This window comes from Abramis brama (genome assembly GCF_963993115.1).
Source record: "Abramis brama genome assembly, chromosome: 6".
Lineage (NCBI taxonomy): Eukaryota > Metazoa > Chordata > Actinopteri > Cypriniformes > Leuciscidae > Abramis > Abramis brama.
Window position 1 is genome coordinate 25914955 of NC_139968.1, and position 21040 is coordinate 25935994.

Consider the following 21040-nt stretch of genomic DNA (forward strand, 5'->3'; position numbering starts at 1 on the left):
AGCTTCCGTTGTTGGTTTTTTTCAGTTAGCCTCTGTTGTTGTTGTTTTTCAGTTAGCCTCCGTTGTTTTTTTTCAGTTAGTCTCCGTTGGTTTTCAGTTAGCCTCCGTTGGTTTTCAGTTAGCCTCCGTTGTTGGTTTTTCAGTTAGCCTCTGTTGTTGTTTTTCAGTTAGCCTCCGTTGTTGTTTTTTACAGTTAGCCTCCGTTGTTTTATTTATTAAGCTTCTGTTGTTTTGTTTATTTTTTCAGTTAGTCTTTTTCAGTTAGTCAGTTAGGCTATGTTCACACTTGGCGTCTTTTTTCAAACTGCCAGCGTCTGTTCTACATTATAACCCTATGGAGTAAACCGTTTTTCAAAAAGTCCTGAGCGCTTTTTTAGACGCCACCGCCGGCGTCTTTTTCTGCAGCTCAGAGCGTCTTTTTAAGTTGAAAAAAGTTCAACTTTTCTGAAAAGAACGCCCTACGTCAAGCTCCTTTTTGACAGCTGACCAATGACAAGCGAGTAGCGAGACCTGTCGTTTCCATAACAACAAGAATAATAAGAAAAAATGAATGTACTTGTATGTTTCCTTCCCCGTATAATGTCGTGCACCCACAAACGTCTTTGTGAACCGACATTCTCCTCCCTGGTAACTTCAAAAGCCAACGCAAGAGCCAACTTTCTCTTTCTCGACATTTTTTTGCATCACACAGCACTAGGCTACTGTTGCAGCTGTTGTTATAGCAACAAAAGACGCGCTCGGCTGCTATTTGTAACCGAACGCTGCCGGCGTTTTTTTAGCAAAAAAACTTTTGTTGTCAACTTTTTCTTGTCAAAAAAGACGCTAAGTGTGAACATAGCCTTAGTTAGCTTTTTTGTTTTTCAGTTAGCCTTCAGGGTTTTGGTGGTTAAAAAAGCTCTCTTGACTAGAACAATATAACTTAATAACACATTAAGATTTTGATCAGGCCTTGAGCAAAGAGGTTACAGACCACGAGACTGGAATGGGTCCCCTAAACGCTTAGAATCTCATTTGAATACATTTAAACATGCTCAAATAGGCCAATCATGATCCGTAAAAGGTCATGAATGTTTTATTCTAATCTAATTGGTCATTTGACACGGGTGCTGACCCCTAAATCTTTCTCTTATTCGCTAAACATTCCACCTTGCACAATTTTTCAAAACGATTCCTCGATATACTCGTCTAATATTATTTTTCCGAATGCGTTAAAGATCCTGAGCACAGATTATGTCATTCATGTCCAGTTAATGACAAGCGTTTATCTCCTGAAGACTTAATACTGAATGTTTTATCGTTATTCAATGATTTATCGATTTCCTAGCAATTTTGCTCAGGTTTCCCAATGCCTCCTGATGCAGTGTCCGTAGGCTTCATGTGGGTGTAATGAAACTGATGTGCAACTGCCACTCTTGAGCCATAATGGCCGCTGATCTGTGCCTCGATCTGACACTCCCACTGTGAATAATGGCTGATTAGTGGAATATTTAAACAGCGAATTGTGTAATTACATATGTGTGTGACCGCAAACTAAAACACCAGGAGGCTGATTATTTAAATGAAACAGAGAGGGTCACCCATGTCGCAGACGTGTGGTGTGTGCCACAGCGAATGAACCTCAAACACTGCAGCGAGGTGTGTGTGTGTGGTAGCTCATAAAAGGCAATTAGAAAACAGTCAAACCTCAAAGCCTACAGCCTTTGCCAGTTGATATATATATATCCTGCAATGCATGCTGGGACATCACACAATGGAGGTTTGACATGTTAGCTTGTCTCTTTGATTAGCACGCAGGACACCTAGAGATCATTGGAAAGAATGAGGAAAAGATGGAGGCGAATGAGATATGAGGTTCTGTGTGTGGTTGAAGTTGTCCATACCGAATGTGTTTGGCATCAAAACCCACACACACAAAAACGCATAGCCTCAATTCTACTGAATTCCCACACATATGTGCACAGAAGTATGTACTTATCTGTAGTTTGGGGGAAAAGTGGTCCCAAAAAGTGAATTAAAATGTATATATTTTTAAAGTAATAATAGTAATTATAATAATACCAACAACAACAACAACAACAATAATAATAATAATAATGTTATGTAATGTAAAAACTAATATTATAATTATTGTTTATTTGCAATTATTTATTAATAATAATAATAATAATAATAATAAGTTTTATTATTATTATTATTATTATTCATTTAAAAATAATGTTGTTCATGTTTATTTGCAATTATTTAATTATAAATTATAATAATTGTAATTATGTATAAATAAATATTTTATTTAAAATCATAATAAAAAATATTTTATTATTCTTAATATTAAACTGATTATTTGTAGTAGTATTAGTAATAATAATTATAATTATAATAAAAACTATTTATAACAATGCCTTTATTATTGTTATTCATTATTCTTTATATATTTTCTATTCATTTAGTTAATTTAAAATATATATCCTGAATTACATGGTGGTACGTCAAACAATTGACGTTTGGCATGATCGCTTTTTTTTAATTCATTATATATTTATTTGTTAATTTAAATTATAAATATATATAAATGAGCATATGTTAAATTAGTTTTATGAAAAACACTATAAGCGTAGTAGTAGTAGTAGTAGTAGTAGTAGTAGTAGTAGTAGTAGTAGTAGTAGCAGTAGTAGTAGTAGTAGTAAGTTGTTTTTGTTGTAGTAAATATATTGTTGTAGTAGTAATAAATATATAGTAGTAGTAGTAGTAGTAAATATGTTGTAGTAGTAGTAGTAGTAAATATATAGTAGTAGTAAATATATATATTAGTAGTAGTAGTAGTGGATATATAGTAGTAGTAGTAGTAGTAAATATGTTGTAGTAGTAGTAAATATAGTAGTAGTAGTAAATATATAGTAGTAGTAGTAAATATGTTGTTGTAGTAGTAGTAGTAGTAGTAGTAGTAGTAGTAGTAGTAGTAGTAGTAGTAGTAAATATAGTAGTAGTAGTAAATATATAGTAGTAGTAGTAGTAAATATAGTAGTAGAAGTAGTAGTAGTAGTAGTAGTAAATATATAGTAGTAGTAGTAAATATGTTGTTGTAGTAGTAGTAGTAGTAGTAGTAGTAGTAGTAGTAGTAGTAGTAGTAGTAAATATAGTAGTAGTAGTAGTAGTAGTAAATATAGTAGTAGTAGTAGTAAATATAGTAGTAGTAGTAGTAAATATATAGTAGTAGTAGTAAATATGTTGTTGTAGTAGTAAATATGTTGTTGTAGTAGTAAATATATAGTAGTAGTAGTAGTAGTAGTAGTAGTGAATATATAGTAGTAGTAGTAGTAAATATGTTGTAGTAAATGTAGTAGTAGTAGTAAATATGTTGTAGTAGTAAATATAGTAGTAGTAAATATATAGTAGTAGTAGTAGTAAATATGTTGTAGTAGTAGTAAATATAGTAGTAGTAGTAAATATAGTAGTAGTAGTAGTAGTAAATATAGTAGTAGTAGTAAATATAGTAGTAGTAGTAAATATGAAGTAGTAGTAGTAAATATGTTGTAGTAGTAGTAAATATAGTAATAGTAGTAGTAGTAGTAGTAGTAGTAGTAGTAGTAGTAGTAAATATATAGTAGTAATAGTAGTAGTAAATATGTTGTAGTAAATATATTGTTGTTTTTGTTGTAGTAGTAAATATATTGTTGTTATTAATGTTAAACATCTATTGTTATTATTATGATTCATTATTATTAATTTATATAATATAATAATAATAATAATAATAATAATAATTATTATTATTATTATTATTAATTATTTAAAAAATATAAAAACATTTCAAACATGCTTTAAAAATTGTAAATGTTTCTTTTATTTTTTGGCGTATTTAATTAATTATAGTTAATTTTACAAAAAAGACAGCCAATGGTAAATCCCCTATTTGTGTCTGTGTGTGCGTGTTTGTGTGAAATTGACTGACAGGTACTCCTGTCACCCGTCGGCCCCTCCAAATGCTTCAGTCAATAATATGGAGTCAATAACACGCTTGTCACCGGGAGCAACTAAATTATCACCATGGCTCTTATTTGAGTTGCGGTTTGAAGAGTGTTTAAATGGACACACACACACATAATGATGAATTTGTTTTAAAAAAGTATTAAAATTTAACTTAATTTTAAAATAGCCCTGATATGCTTAAAAAATGACAGTGACTTTATTTAAATTTAGTGTAGCACTGTTTTCTGCACAGATGTTCACTGAAATACTCTTCCTCTGTTTCATACTGTAGCTCTCGCTCTCCGGGTTTAAAAACCTTTCCTCCCAAGCTGTCATGTCACACCTGCAGGGCTCCATCACCCATCCTTTCACACACACACTCAGAAACGCACATATTCTCTTGTTAAAGGTCAGATTTATCAGAGGGCATTCCCATCGTCTTCGCAGGCCAGGTCAGAGCTCCTCACCTGTTCATATCCTGAATCCATCTTACGAAAACTCTTCAATTGTGCCTTTCATCCATTCTCATTTGCTCTCCCTCGCTATTCTAAATTCTTCACAAAAACCTCGACCCTAAAACCCCGGGCCGGCGTCGTTTCGCAACATTCAATTGTGTGGAAAAATAGATCAGAAATGGCGTGAGGAGACGAGATACTTCAGAGAGAAGGTGGAAAGGATTTGAGAGGTCAAAGTGATGTCAAATCAATCCGAAAGTAAAAGTATATCTACAAAACACCAGACGCGGTCTTCAAGTGCCAAACATACTTCAAAATGTCACGCTGCCTAGGAGAAACCAGGTTGAACAAGTTTTGGAAAGGAAAAGATCATCTAGAAATAATCCTAAATATGTTTTTTCTTCTGTAGGAATCAAAAGAAGACATTTCGAATGATGTTCATGCTGCTGTTTTCCATTCAACAAAAGAATACAGTGAGATTAGACCAGCTAATGACCTTGATCAGTCTGGACCAGCTGAAAAACATCAGAAGCTGGTTTTGCAAGGGCTATATAGAAAACACTATTCCTGGAGTTTATAGCTGTTAAAGTTAGCCCCTGCCTTTCCCTAAGGAGCGTCAGAGTTAAACAGATTCACAGCGACAGGGCCTTTGCGTCCCGCTGGGAAGTGAAGGCCAGCAGCGAGTGGAAGTTGCATCCAGATGCACGTAAGGACATGTCTGTCATACAAACCCAGACGTGCCTAAAGAAACACACCTCGCACTTGTGTGTTTGCAGTCTCTCTTCAGGCCGGAGGTGTCTGGATTTGTGTTTTCGTCGCTGCCTTGGAGCATGTTGTGCCGCCCAGGGGATTTGCAAGATCAGACTCAGCTGGAATGCCAAGGAATTGCATTGGCACTGAGACGGAGTGTGGAGTTATGTGTTTGTGTGTCTGTTTAGCTGTCGCTAAAACTAGAAACACGCTCTACACAAGTACGCAACTGCGTTTAATGCATATAATGTGAGCTCTAAATTCACTGTGGCAGAAACAAATGTAGTGCTCAACAGCGTTATAATAAGTATAAAGCATTTTTGTTGTTAATAAAAAATATATATTAGGCTAGATGGAAAAATTAAACAAAAATTTCACGTTTATGCTAATGGCTGCTAACACCTCTTGCTATAGAGTTGCGCATGTGAGAATCCAGTCCAGTTTCAGTATTCGCGTGTACGAAAGAGTTTCTTTCAAATATCTGCCGTTACGCAATGTGTTATTCATTCATCTTAGCAAAACCATGTACATAAACTGTAGTCAAGCTAGTTCTCTTTTGGAAAAGTAGTCAACTATTTTAAAAGCTCCAAAAAAGTAGGTAACTTAAGTTAAATTTATTTGAAAACAAGAACATGGTCAAGAGCTAGAGATAAAAAGACAGTTTGTTAACTTTTTTTTTCACAGCAACGTTCTCTTCAAACGCTCTAGCATGACAAGCTGTGTTGTGTAAGTTACTTTGGAATATTAACTTGCTAGCTATTAGCGACTTGTCATTTAAGCTACTACACTTTTGAAAAAGTATAGCCACTCTACAAGCTAAAGTAATGAACTTAAGCTAAATTTAGTCGAAAACATTAACATATTCAATAGCTAGCTATAAAGGACTGGGCATTCTTAATTTTTCTGCGTTCCGCTCCGTCTATCGCACAGCTTCGTGTCGCAAACCTCAAGTTACTAGCACATGTCCGCACAAACACAAAAGTTGGGCTGCACTCGGACAGTGTGCGCGGACATCCGCGACCCCTCCTGATGACTAAATTTATGTCTGGTAAGGAATGCAGACGGCCAACGTATACATTTGGGCTTAAAAGGGCAATAGTTTAGCTGCCTTTACCTTCACATTACCTTCAAATCAGGGCTCTAGCATAACATTAACGTTGTTGTGTAAGCTACTTTGAGACTTTGGGCCGTATCATACACCCAGCGCAATGCGGTGCCAGGTGCGACACAAGTGTTTTTTGCTAGTTTCAGCCCGACGCAGTTATCATTTTCACATCCTGCGCGACGTTGTTTAAATAGCAAATGCATTTGCGCCCAAACGAGGTGTATTCAGGCCCATTGTTGGCGCATTGCTATTTTGATGCAACTGAAATAGATTAAAGTCAATGGCGCAATATTAAATTTTTTTTTTGTTATTTAAAGAGCGCATTAGTATTAAGGTACGCCCTATATAGTATAAATGTGTGTAGTATGAATTAAATTCGGACGCACTAGGTTCGCCATGTTGTTACGGTCACATGATCTACCAGCATCAGTCGGTCGTTGCACCTCTATTCATAAATCCTCTCCTGTGGCCTCATGGGATAGTAAAGTGTCCATCGAATACGCACTTCAGAATCTCAGAGGAAGTAGGTCATCCGGGGACTTTTCGGCTACTGTTTTCAAATACTATGTATTTGGACATACTACTCTTTTGGTGTACTGTTTTTTCCATACTATATAGTTAGGAAGTATTATATTTCTGACACAGCAATTGACTCATTGCCCTTGGAAGAACAGTTTATGCTAATGATGCTATAGCCCTAGCTTAACAGTGCGAATGCAACGCATACTTTTTAGCATGCAGTGTGAAAACAAGCTCTGACGTACTATATAGCGCAACCTGGTCTTTCTTCTCTTTGCATGAACAGAATGATAAAATGGTCTTATCAGTGCAGGAAAAGATGCCTCACACACTCAGTCAAAAACTATGGCACAGTTGTCTGAGGTTATTGCTTTAAAACTGTTTATGTGTGTGTTTGTCTAATTCTCTCTCCAGGCTGTTTCACCTCCTGTGAGGTGTGTTTATTGCTACGTAGCGCGCACTCACGGATAATCCCTCTCTTTAGCACATCCGCATACAGAAATCCCCCACAGGTTTGCTTATACTGTATCATGCTGTATTTAAATTCATGGTGGTAATTAGCATACGGCGTGTTCTCCCCCCTGGGCCAGTCTTATCGCCACCGCAGCCGCTAACCGCAGTCAGCGGTAAAGCAGCTTACCTAGACAATGTAAGACGCCCTTTAAGGACAAGGCTTTTCCCACAGAGACCTGATTATAGGAGGTGAGGTGAAGAGACGCATCGCTCCCAAGCCTCTTTTCTTTTCTTTTTTCACGACAGGTTGCTGGATAACCGTATCGGTTATCGTTCAATATTGAGTGTCAACACTCAAAGTTTATCTTTATAAACAGTAATAATTGAATAACACTGCTAAATGTGATCTTTAGCAAATCTTAAAATTAACATTAATTTTTCATGCTGAACGCACAATATAAGTTACAATATTGTGATGCGAATTTACTTGTAGGATTTAAATCATTATTGAAAAAACATTTTATTTAAAACGATTGTCATTTTTGTAATTTTTATTATTATTATTTATTTTTTAAATGTCAATGTTTATTTTATATAAGTTTTATTTTTTGTTATTTCACTACACCAACTTAATCTAAACTAAAATAAAAAATGTTGCCTTGGCAACTAGCTTAAATAAAACAAGTTATACACATTTTATTTTATTTCAGGTCATGTTCATTTTAGTTGTTTATTTAAAATGTTATTTTATTTTAGTGATTTATTTTTATTTAGACCAGTGTTATTGTTGAAACTAAAACGTAAAAATGTTGTTGCTAGTAAAATAAAGCTGAAATATAATAAAATAGAAATATTATATGAAAAACTTAAAATTAGAAAGGTTGCCTTGGCAACTAACTGAAATAAGTTTAAGAACTTAAATTACTAAAAATAGAACTGTTAAGTTCTAAAAATTTAAAATATATAGAAATAAAAAACCTACTAACTAAACTAACTAACTAAAAGCTAATTCAAAAATATAAATAAATACATAGTACTAAAATAACAGATTTTGACAAATATAGAATAAATATCGGCAATTTATCGGTTAGCGGTCATAACGTGAAAATAATGATCTGCTTATAAGACTGCTTCGAAGAACTTCTAGTTTCATTTTGGTGGAAAATGAGTTTTAGGAAGTCATAATCATTACTGTAATTTTTGTCGTCAAATGTCCATTTGTAATAATTTCTATCTATATGTCACTCTGTTTCCAGTTTTTTTGAGAATATGGGCAGGATCATCGCCACCGATTACATGCCGACGGAAACGGACGTTTTAAGAGTCCGACTGAGAACCACAGGAGTGATCGAGACTCAGTTCAAAGTCAAACACCTGGTCTTCAGGTAAACAATCTCTTTCTTTGCCCTTTTTACCTCAACTGTTATTACAAAATCAGACACGGTTGTTTTTACGAGTAGTCCTAGACTTTGTAAACGACTCTCAGTTCTCTTAATCATCAGACAGATCAAATAGCCTTTCGTCTTTCGTTTTCAGTTGAAGTTTGTTTGTCTAAAAGTAGCTAAAACTGTTCACTTAGAAAAAAATCAGGGGGATTCTGTTAAACAGACCCTTCTCTCGCTTTGTGATATTGACCGTGTCAACGTGGGCGGCTTCCTCCATCTCACTATCTTATGAAACGTCACCTCTGCATGCCGTTCTGATTAAGAATCGCTCCGTTCGTCAATATCCTAACTGGCATTATCAGCATTGAGCACACATTTGACTTTGATTTGGATGCAAGACTTGTTATGAATTTGTCTGAGGTTTTTTTTGGCTTGACTAATTGAGTCTGAACTCAAATAATTTGACAGACAACTCCTGAAGGTATGCCAATTGTCTATGTTCCGTATAAATAACTTTTTATCTACATTTTGGACAAACTTTGAAGCAGTGTTTTTTTTTTTGTATCATTCAGGGTTATTATAGTTAACACAACACCATTTTCAACTAAAAACGGAAAACTTTAACTGTTTTGTCGTTTCATTTACTCAGCAACGGAGTTTTGGGGGCCTGAAAATGGGTTATAAAGTGCAACTTTTTTAAAACAATACCTTTATTCTTTCTGTGTAAACTACAGAAAAGCGGATTTTTGAAAACTGAAGTCATGCGTACTACGTGTTTAGTGAGGCGCGTAGTTTATGTTTACAAAGTGACATCGCCATCTACTGGCCTGGCATGAATAATACAGTTTTTTTTTTTTGTAGTTTTCGCAGATCCTTGTGAACAAGGATAATTTTCACAACATTGTCTTCTGTTCGCGAAAACTGTTTTTAGTACATCGTTGTCATTTAACGTACCCTTAAACTAAAACTGAAACTAAAACCATACAAAAAAGTTTTGTTACTTGAAATTTTTATTTTATAGTATAAAATTATATTTTTCAATTTTAGTACTTTTTTACTTTTTAGTACTACAATTTTCATTAAGTTTTTCATATAATATTTTCATTTTATTTTAGTTTTAGCTTTAATCTAAAGAGGTAAAAAATAAAAATGTTGCCTTGTCAGCTTGCTGAAATAATATATAATAAGTTTAAGTATAAATATATACATTTTATTTTATTTCAGTTTATTCCAAGTAATGAAATGTTTTTTATGCTTTTATTTTTAGTTAATTTTTTTCTTTAAAGGCAAAAACAATTGGGATTTATGGGTAAACTGCACAAAGTTACAGTAACAATGACTCTTTTTGCTTAAAATGTTGGAACGAAAAAGTTTCATGCATTTTCATTGTCCTCTTAAGTTCAATTTTGCGCAAACATCGGGCAACCAGTAAAACGATTGGGAGGTTTCATGGAAAAAATTTGAGTAATTTTCTGCCTGGCAGCTTTTACCAGCCATTTGAAAGTTAATGGAGACATTTACAGCTATGACATGCCGCGGACTGTTTGAGATGGCACAGAAAGATGAGTGTTTTGGCATTTGGTGGAAAGCAACTGTCTTTTTCTATACTTTTCTGTTCGCTTCTTCTTGGGCTCTTTCTGCCCTGAGAGATGGCTAATTTATTGGCTTCAGTTGAGGGCTTCTGCAATAACATTTATATTGCATTACTTTGCATAATGCTAAATCTAAACTCCCACTGCTTTCATGACAGGTTTTAATAAAAGTGCATCTACAACATCATAAAATCAAAACAAGATGACTTCACTTAAAAAATGGTTGTGGGATGTATCGATGTTTCAAATACCCAGTTGGATGCCTATCCATTTAGACGTCTTTACTGTTTGGTCTATAGAAATATGTTTTTTAATCTAAAAATGTGGGAAATTGTTCTCTTTGTTGGGTTTTTAGGTTAAGTTGTGGTATAGAGCATAAATACGAGTGGAAAAAATCCCATCACCATTAAGAAGAGAAAGGAGACTCCATCATAATGAAGTCTTTATGTTCATTATAACTCTATGAAAGCAGCGTTGATGTTATCTGGAGTAATTGTTTGCTACGTGAAACCGGTTTAGTTCTTTAATTCTCATTAAAGTAAATTCATTCGGTCTGAATAACTTACTGTCAATCTTCGGCTTGCTCCACTGCTCGTCCTTATCGCAGCACTTCACACGCGTCCAACGCCGAAACCTCAAGATCTTTATCATATCACTGGATTCACACCTCACGTTTGATATGAACACCCATAGCTGCTGCATTTCAGTGCGAACCTTTGCCATTATCAATAATTCTCTTCAGATTTTACATAAAAGCTATGCATTTATGCATTTATTGATTTATTCTTCTATTTATTTAGTTATGTATTCTTTATTTATTTACACTTTTATTTATTAATGCATTTATTTATACATTATACTATTATTTATTTATTTATTTTTCATTTTATTTAGTTATGTATTCTTTTATTTGTTTATTTACATGCTTATTTATTTATGCATTGTGCTTTTATTTATTTATATTCATGCTTTTATTTATTTATACATGCTTTTATCCATTGATTTGTTTGTTTATGGTTTTATACATTCCAAAAAAAACATGGTTACTACACTTTTACTTTAATAAAACCCTGGTTAATTTTTGTAACTGTTTAACAAGGACAAAATTTGTGAAAATCTAATACAAAGCATACTTACATTTTATTTACATTTTTCTTCATAATTTAGAGGTAAGCTGACTGTATATTCAGAATTAATCAATATTTAAAATTTTAAATTTCTATTAATATTTGCAGTTATTTATTCAGGATTTAAATGTATATATTCAAATGTATAAATATACATTCAGGATTTACTTTTATATGTTTGGGTTTATATATTATTGTTTTATATAGCAAAAAAAAAAAAAAAAATATGTGTGTATATATATATATATATATATATATATATATATATATATATATATATATATATATATATATATATATATATATATATATAAAATCTGAGAATATATTTATTTATGTGAATATTTATAACTACGGAATATATAAATCTGCAATAGTTGTATAATAATCTGAATCAATAAATGCAAACAATGAATTTTATTATTTATATTCACACACACACACACACACACACACACACACACACACACACACACACACACACACACACACATACTTATATAGTGTATGAATATAAAAATATATCCATATAGCATTTTATTGTCTATTGAACTGCAACAGCAAATTTTTAACTAGAGGGAAAAATAAATCAAACCTAGTGCATCTTCCTGTATTTTTTTTGTGCGTCACATCTTTTCCAACTGCACAAAGGTTTAATAATGGCTTTGTTTAATTATGGGATGATCGGATGTGGCCACATAATCACTGCAGACGAGGTGAGAATCGTGCCGTGTTAAACACACTGATCAAAACGCAAGTCGTTTCACTCATCATTAGACTGTTCATTACGGCTCGGATGTGAGGGGTGACCCCGAGCGACCTCAGATTTAGATTCGGTTTGGAGATTCCATTACACTTAAAAAATCACCAGAAACTGATGAAAACAGTGACACTTTTTGTTCAACACACCCATGACATCATGTTTTTCCTACTTGCATCCAAAATATACATTAAGACAATAGCAATGATTACTGCATACAGTATATTAACCGTGTTTTTCTGGTTTACCTGCAGTTTTTTTGTTGTACACTAGAAAATCTTCAGTTTTTTAATCTACCAGTTTGTCATAGTGTCAACATCAGCTTTGTTCTTAATTCAATTCGTTTGACTGATTTTGATGAGAAACCGTGTGCATTAGTGTCCCATAAAGCACATATAGATTTATTTTTCCATCACGTTTGAAGTGTGTGTAAATTGATAGTTTTGATTTCAGACGTGTGGAGGAATCTTCCCCACAAATATAGTGAGGATATAGCACAGGATGAAGTGGAAGCTGGAAAATAAATGTATGAGGGATACTTTGACTCTTCACAGCCTTCTCCTTTTAGACATGATTGTCTGAAGACAAGAAACGCTCTGAGAACAAACACTCTCGGTTTTCCAGCTCTTTTTAGATGCGCTAATAGACGTGAAGAGTGCGAACCTGTGATGAAATATGTCATGTTTTGAGATGTTTTGACGCATCTTTGCTAACAAGCTAACTCTTTTTAGCGTTGGGATCTAAAACACTGTGAGGGGAAATTTGGTGGAGCTTGTTAATTTGAGAGACTCATTTGTTGGCATTAATAATAACTCATTGGTCTGTTTTGAACATGTTTGGATGCGTTTCGCTAGTTAGCAGCATATTAGCATAACAAATGTGACGCTGTTTGTAAGTCAACATGAAATTATGTTCAAAATCCATTGTGCTTTTGTAACATGATGTATTTCCCAAGGTAAATTGAGCTTGTGATGACATTAAAGTGTTTTTGTGCCGTTTCTTTTCCATTGAGGACCTTTTGTCTCTTTCTCTCCACAGAATGTATGACGTTGGAGGCCAGAGGACGGAGAGGAGAAAGTGGATCGGTTGTTTTGAGGACGTGAGGGCCGTGCTGTTCGTTGTGTCCCTGAGTGGGTACGACATGACGCTAGTAGAAGATCCATCTATGGTGAGAAAACATTTGTACTTTTGCATTCACCTACTACATCAAACAGAAGCTGTTACTGAACAAACAAGTGACTGAACCCGGGATCACCAAAGGGGTTATTTAATAATTAAAGGGATATTTCACCGCTAGAAAGATGAATGTGTGTTTAAATTGGGTCATTTGTGTAGTAGAAATGGGAAATTATTTTAGAAGTTGGTGCCTTCTAGACTGAGAAAAGCCAGAAAATGTATTTTTGGCTCTTGTGGATGAAAGACAATAACTCCCAGAATGCACTTGCTTCGCTGCCCTACGAGGCCACTCCCAAGCCACGCCTACCGGTTACAGAGGGCAGTATCGGAAGAAATGATACAGCTAGGCCACTAGTCGACTCGAAACTGAAAAGACGGCATTTTATCGTGAGATCATGAAAACATGCGGAAGGAGATCCTCCTACTGGCTGTAGTCTCTCGCCTCAGGACAAAAAAGCCTCAGATGATGCAAAATGACAATTTTTGAGTCATCTGAGTTTTTTTTCCAGACACACAATACAGAAATCTCTCGTCTCAGGGGGACATGAGGGAGGGAAGCACGGTCATTCGAAAATACTACCGGGTTTCTACTGATACAAAGCTCAATGCTAATCGGTGAAGTATCCCTTTAACTAATACATTATTTATTAATTATGAATTAGTTTTTTTTATTTCTTTATCTACATTTTTCATACATCTCTTCTGGAAACTCTGATTCTATTACTATATAGTGGTTCTGTCACCATACGTTTTTTCATCAACGGTTTAAAAAAAATGTATTTGGATTTTTATTTTTTATTTTTTTTTATTTTGTTTAAACAATTATATTGATCTTTTTTAATAACTCCCTGTAATTGCATCATTATAAATACTGAAAATTAAATGTATTTATGCATTTAGCAGATGCTTAATATATTCTAATATTCTATCAGTATTCTAATATTTTACTGTATTCATTTAATATAACATTCTAAAACTAAAATGTAGTAACAAAAAAAATAAGAATCATTATTATTAATGCTGAAAATAACATTTAATTTAAATATTTTACATAATGTAATATTATAATCTAGAGTCTGAGTGTTAATGCACCGACTTCAGCTTTTCGATCGCCTCTCATATATGACATCACGAGAGCATCATGGGATCTCGTGGGACTGACAGCTCATGTTTTTCATTTGTGCTCTTGTTTAGAATCGACTGCAGGAGAGTCTCAAGCTGTTCTCGTCAATCTGCAATAACGTCTTCTTCAGAAGTACTTCTATGGTAAGAAACGGCTCAATTAACAGAGAGTGCTCATCCAATCTCATCCCATTAGCTGGAGAGGAGGCCAGTGTCATCAATCAAGAGACTACACAAAACTCCCAACATATGTGACCAAAAACGTTATTTTCAGGGAAACGCACGGCTAAAGTAGTTCCTGGCAGGTCTTGATCGCATTACAGTTCCATATCACTTTGCGTAGTTGACTGTATTAATGGAAAATAGGATATAATTCATTACAAGAAAAAACATGCAGCCCCATGCACTTGATCTGCAATTTCCGATGTGTAACTTCACAATCAATGGAAACATGCAGTTTAATTTGAATAAAAAAGTATATAGTCCTATCTATAATCGATAAAAAATTAAACTGATTGATAGTCCTGCTGCACGCGTTTTCGTAATTATTGCAGATAATATAACAAATAATTATTTATAGGCCTACTTGTTAAAAGGGCTTTGTGTTTCATTTATTAGGCTAGTCTACTGTCAATAACATTAATTTTAACTAAAACGAATTGAATTAAATAAACTAGTGCAAAGTGCCCATGCAAAATCAGTTTTTGTGTGTGTTTTTAGTAATTGTTGGTTCGGTGTGTTTGAGTGCTCATTGTAACAATTACACAGCAAAAGTTCAGTGACATATTTATTTGTGCATGGTAGAAAGCAAATACTGATACTGACATAATGACATACAATAAATATGGAAAGTTGAACTACACGATTGATGGAGCAGGCCACACACTGAACTGACGATATCTTTTGCATTTCTAATCCAAACAACACCAAACTTGGCACTGCACTTTCTCGCGCATGTAGCAAGACACCTGTCAAGTTTGAAATCCATCAGACTAACGGTTCGAGAGATATGCAAATAACAGACACACACACACACAGACAGACAGAAAGAAAGACGTTCCTGTAATTTATAGATGGATATAATATTCAGAAGTAAACGGTGTAGCTGACTTACAGATTCAGTTAACATCCACAAATGAATAAGCGCGACGATTCAGGGAGCAGGCTACACAATGAACTCCGAAAAAATACAGATTCAGTTAACATCCACAGAGTGTTTGTTTATGTCAGAATGTTTATTTTTAAACCACAACCTTCTAAGTGCTTCTTTTACCGATATATTTAACGATATATTTTGCATTTCTAATCCAACAACGTCAAACTTGGCACTGCACTTACTCATGCACGTAGCGAGACACCTGTCAAGTTTGAAATCCATCGGACTAACGGTTCGAGAGAAATGCGAATAACAGACAGACAGACGTTTCTGTAATTTATAGATAGATATTATAAATAAATAAATAATTGCCTGTCGTCAATTATTCCTTACATTTACAATGGATGGATGGATGGATGGATGGATGGATTGATCAATGGATGGAAGGATGGGTGGATTGATCTACACACACACACACACACACACGCACGCATAAATATATAGCATCATTTATATCACATAGATTTAAATAATATATATTTATTTTAATAGTTTTCGAGTGTTTTCAGATGTTTCTTTCGTTCAGTGATTTGACAAGCCTTTAGTGCCGCTACTAAAGTCTGCAATGATTTTAGCAATTTAACGCTAAAGTTTTTACGTCACAGATTTTAACTTAAAGTTAAATCTGAATCTATTTACTTTCCAATTGCACACTTCTGGTCTTTTTATTAATAAATTTGTTGTTTTTGATAGTTTATAATAATTTTTGATAATAGCTCTGCTTCTGAAACGACTTTCCATTTCTGCTGACATCATCAAGCCCTCTCATTTTTAGCCCCTCCCCTGCATTCATAATGTAATCAATTCCAATGAATAATTACTTTTTTTTCTCATAAATAAAAAGTTACATCGCCGGTTATCCTGATATCAGTGAGTTCTCCTCAAGTTCTGGACCTCCAACTCATTATAAACTCTGTATACGATCACCTGATGAAAGAGTGGGTTCGCTCAGACGAAACTCTCTCTCGTTTCATTGGGCGATTTCTCTAGCTTGCTTTGGTAACCTCGCATCTTTCCTCGTAATTACAGCCCACGTCGTCAGTTAGCCCAGACTTTGTTATAATTGCCCATGTCGTTTGGCAATTAAACTAGCAGGCGTATTTTAGGTCGTCCCGTGGGTGACAATGGTCCGCTTGTTGTGTGTCTTTTTATTGTACGCCCTCCGTAAACCTCTTTCCGAGTAATGAGGTGCGCTAACTGCCCTTGTTAAGATGCGTTCTAGATCCACGTTAGTCATACTCTGTTGTTTTGAAACGCTGGGCAAAATCATTACTGGACCGAGTTGTTAATTAAGCCATTATAGTGAGCCTGGTGTTTGTAACCGCGTACACACAACTTTCCTCTCCTAGACTTTGTGTGTAAGCTTGTCCTGAATGATTGATTTGACAGAGCGGCCGGTTGATGGGTGATGGAGTGACGTGTAAGTGTTTCCCTCTTGTTTTGCAGATATTATTCATGAACAAGATTGATCTTTTCCAAGAGAAGATTCTGCACTCGGGACGTCATCTACGGCATTACCTTCCTCAGTTCAGAGGTGATTTACACATGAATCACACTCTCTCTCTGCAGACTCTTCTGCTCACGAAGGCTCATTTGCTTTATTAAAGCTGAGAGTTGGCGAGCGTTTCTGTCTTCAACTGCTCCCCAACATATTCTTTATTTTATGGTTTGTTGTCTTTCTTTGATTTAGTTGTTTGTTTTGTTCATTTAGTAGATTGTTTTGAACATTCATTCTTTTGTTTTTTCTTTTCTTTTTGTTCCTTTTTTTGTTAATTCTATTGTCATTTGTTCTCTTTTATTATTTGTTCTTTAAATTGTTTTCTTTTTTCTTTAATTCATTTGTTTTTTTCTTTCATTTGTTACATTCTCGTTTGCTTTTTTCGAATTCTTTCATTATTTGATTGTTCATTCTCAGTTTCATTTGTTTGTTCTTGTTCTTTTTGTTAGTTCTCTTGATTATTGTCTTTCATTTCTGTTCTTGTTTGTTCATTCAGTTGTTTGTTTCATTGTTCATTTTCTGTTTTGTTTGTTCATCTGTTTGTACAAGAAACACTCTTGTTTCTTTGTTCTGTTCTTTCTTTATATTTCAGTTGCTTTTTATCTAATTTATTTGTTTGTCATTTCATTTTTTCATTCGTTATCTATCTTTTGTTGTTTTTGTTTTTTGTCTGTCATTTGTTTTTGTTTTTGTTCCTCATTTTTTTCATTTACTCTCTTTTGTTCATTTTCTTTTTTCACGTTTATACTTTCATTTTTTGTTTGTTCATTCTTTTTCAATTGTTTGTTTTTTCTTATTCATTTTTTGTTCACTTTCTTGTTAGTTTTTGTTTGTTTGTTTTGTTCTTTCTTTCATTTATTTATTTTGTTCATTCTCTCTGTTCTGTTTTCTTATATTTGTTGTTCTCTTTTTATTTTTATGCTGTTTCTTTATTTTAGTTGTTTGTATTATATTAGTCTTGCTTTTTCATTTGTCTATCTTTCTCTCTTTCTTACTTTTTTGTCTTCTGTCTTTTTTTGTTTTTCTGTCATTCTTTTTCTGTCTTTCTGTTTTTTGTCTTGTCTTTCTTTCTTTCTTTCTTTCTTTCTTTCTTTCTTTCTTTCTTTCTTTCTTTCTTTCTTTCTTTCTTTCTTTCTTTCTTTCTTTCTGACTCTGCCATCCTCTATCTCTGTCCTTCTATTAAGACTGAATCCACCATGTCTACGTGAGTTTGTGGTTTTGCTGTCTAATCAGCTGGAATGGATCCCGTAGTTTTTACCTCAGGGAGAAAAGGTCAAGACGGATGAGGATGGAAATTTCTCGCATAACATTCTTCACTATCCAACCCCCGCACCGACACTTGTGTATGTTAATCCTGCTTCGGATAGAAAATTATAATAAAACCTTTTTACAACTATATTTCACCTGTTAATTCATGTCAATTTAGCATTGAAGGTTTAGAGACTGATCTCCTGTTCCTCAGTCCTACCGGTTGGAGCCGATCTCGTCAGATGTGCATAGACTATGTTAATATTTATATCTTAAATATTCCTTAGAGAAAATACTGCTTCAGCTATGCAAAAGAAAGCTTCACGAAGGAAGCTTCACACTTTATTTAGAGTGGCCTTTTATTGTGGCCAGCCTAAGGCACACCTGTGCAATAATCATGCTGTCTAATCAGCGTCTTGATATGCCACACCTGTGAGGTGGATGGATTATCTCGGCAAAGATAATAGTGCTCACTAACACAGATTTAGACAGATTTGTGAACAATATTTGAGAGAAATAGGCCTTTTGTGTACATAGAAAAAGTCTTAGATCTGAAAAATGGGGGCAAAATTAAAAGTGTTGCGTTTATAATTTTGTTCAGTGTATATGTTGTTCTTTTGAACTTGAATCCATTAGAAAGATTCTTGAAACAAATGCATAACTGTTTCCAAAATATTATGATGCAGCAATAATAAATGTTTCTTGAGCAGCAAATCATCATATTAGAATGATTTCTGAAGGATCATGTGACACTGGATTAATGAAGCTGAAAATTCCATCACAGGGATAAATGACATTTTAAACCCTTTACAGTTATTTTACCTGTTTAAATTGGAGTAATATTTCACAAATTACTATTTCTACTGTAAATATGCAGCCTTGGTCTTCTTTCAAAAACCTCTCTGTGTTTTTGTTGACAGGAGCTGACTGTGATGTGGATGCTGGCGCCCGGTTCATCGCCTCCATGTTCATGTCTCTCAACGCCACCCCCAGCAAACTGATCTACCACCACTTCACCACAGCCACCGACACCTCCAACGTGCAGGTCGTTTTCCAAGTCGTCATGGACACCATTATCAAGGAGAACCTGGAGGCCGTGTCCCTGCTCTGAGTCCATTCCCCTTCAAAAACTCAGAGACGGTATTTATTATATATGATGCTCTGATATTTATCAGAATGGAGCGACTGCATACTCTTCATACATGCGTTTATGCTCCTCTTACTTAAACTCCAACTAACAAAAGGACTAAATATTTAATAACTGTCCTCAAAATGCAATAATAAACCTGAATCACATATTACGCTGTGGAAGTGTATAATATGGTTTTAAAGAGTAAATTGTACTCTCCTGAGGAAGTCGACTTGCTCATCCATGCATCCCATAATTTTCCACCTGACATCCCCTGATTCCTGAGTGTGTTACCATGGTTAATCATCACTTGTGAAATAACCTTTTCTCCTCTGTAAATCTTTGTTCAACATGGTCCGTTCAGAGATCGAACACCCTCTCAGTTCATAAAGGGTTTTTTTTTTTTTTTTGCATTATGAATCATTTTGCTTTTGACTCATTTGTTATTCAAGGCATTGCAGCACTTTTATAGTTGTCAAAGAGGATTTATTCAATCTGAAATGGTTTTGATGCACCAAAGTGAGCCACACATCTATATGAAGCATAATCATACTTGTAGCAATTGCATATTGTAAATACATTTCAAATCATGTTACTTTACCATTTCTATCCCAATTATTCATTGATGTATTTTTGCTATTTAAATGCCATATTTCGCTTTTCAAAAGCATTTGAGTTACTTTTGTAAGTGCAAAAAAGCCACTGTGAATCGAAATGTAATTAAAAACTAACATAGATGTATCTGATGTTGTTTCGTGCTGATTTCCCACATACAATGAATGGCGTGAAACGAGTATGTTTCTCAACACAAACATACACACAATGAACGGTATATCTTTCAAGTTTAATAAAATAAAGAAAACATCTTTGAAGGTTTTTGCTCATAACAGTGAATTCTTTTTATGAACATTTAATACATCTGGAAGTTGGTACAGGAGATGGGTGGGTGCGAGTGAGAACATATCGAACAGAAAACACCTCTTCGTTTTGTCTGTGGATTTTGTATTTATATTCATTTATAAATTTTATGCAGCGAACTTCACATTGTGTGAACCAGTGGTGCTCAAAACTGCTCTCCGAGATCTATTTTCCTGCACAATACAACTGAAACTAAATGTTCACACTGAAAGTGACTTGAATTTGGTTTGACTTCACTTTTGCACATTTGCTATATACTAAACCACACTGTAAAAAATGATTGCTTTGATTATCACGACTTAAAATTCAACAATAAAATTTGAAATGTGTTGTTTCAACTTAAAGTATGTGTTCTGGACTTAAAATGTTAAGTTATCTCAACAAATTTTAAGTTAACTAATTGCAGCAACATTTTTTTTTTTTTTACAGTGCAATATCTGATTTTTTTACGGTACATTTTAATGTCTTGATGCCTGATTTCATTTAACAATATATATATATATATATATAAAAATTGTGTCACAAAACAATATCCATCTTATTTTTAACGAATGTTGCGAGAATTTGGGTGTAATCCTTTTAGCTTTACAAAACATCTCGTTATGCTGCTTGATATGCAAATTGGTATTTCTTTCCTGTAATTTTAACATATTGTCGTAGTTATAAATGCACTGTTTTGTA

General features: G+C 34.1%; 1 protein-coding gene across 1 annotated transcript in view; it reads left to right on the top strand.

Moving 5' to 3' along the window:
- The window catches only part of gnav1 (guanine nucleotide binding protein (G protein) alpha v1), a 29083-nt gene extending 8902 nt beyond the window's left edge, over positions 1 to 20181 (top strand). The window contains exons 4-10 of the mRNA XM_084118500.1: positions 4831 to 4925; positions 5033 to 5137; positions 8505 to 8633; positions 13151 to 13280; positions 14483 to 14554; positions 17013 to 17100; positions 19233 to 20181. Of these exons, the coding sequence (XP_083974626.1) occupies positions 4831 to 4925; positions 5033 to 5137; positions 8505 to 8633; positions 13151 to 13280; positions 14483 to 14554; positions 17013 to 17100; positions 19233 to 19423 (810 nt within the window). The 3' untranslated portion in view covers positions 19424 to 20181. The remainder of the gene's footprint in view (positions 1 to 4830; positions 4926 to 5032; positions 5138 to 8504; positions 8634 to 13150; positions 13281 to 14482; positions 14555 to 17012; positions 17101 to 19232) is intronic.
- The last annotated feature ends 859 nt before the right edge of the window (positions 20182 to 21040 follow it).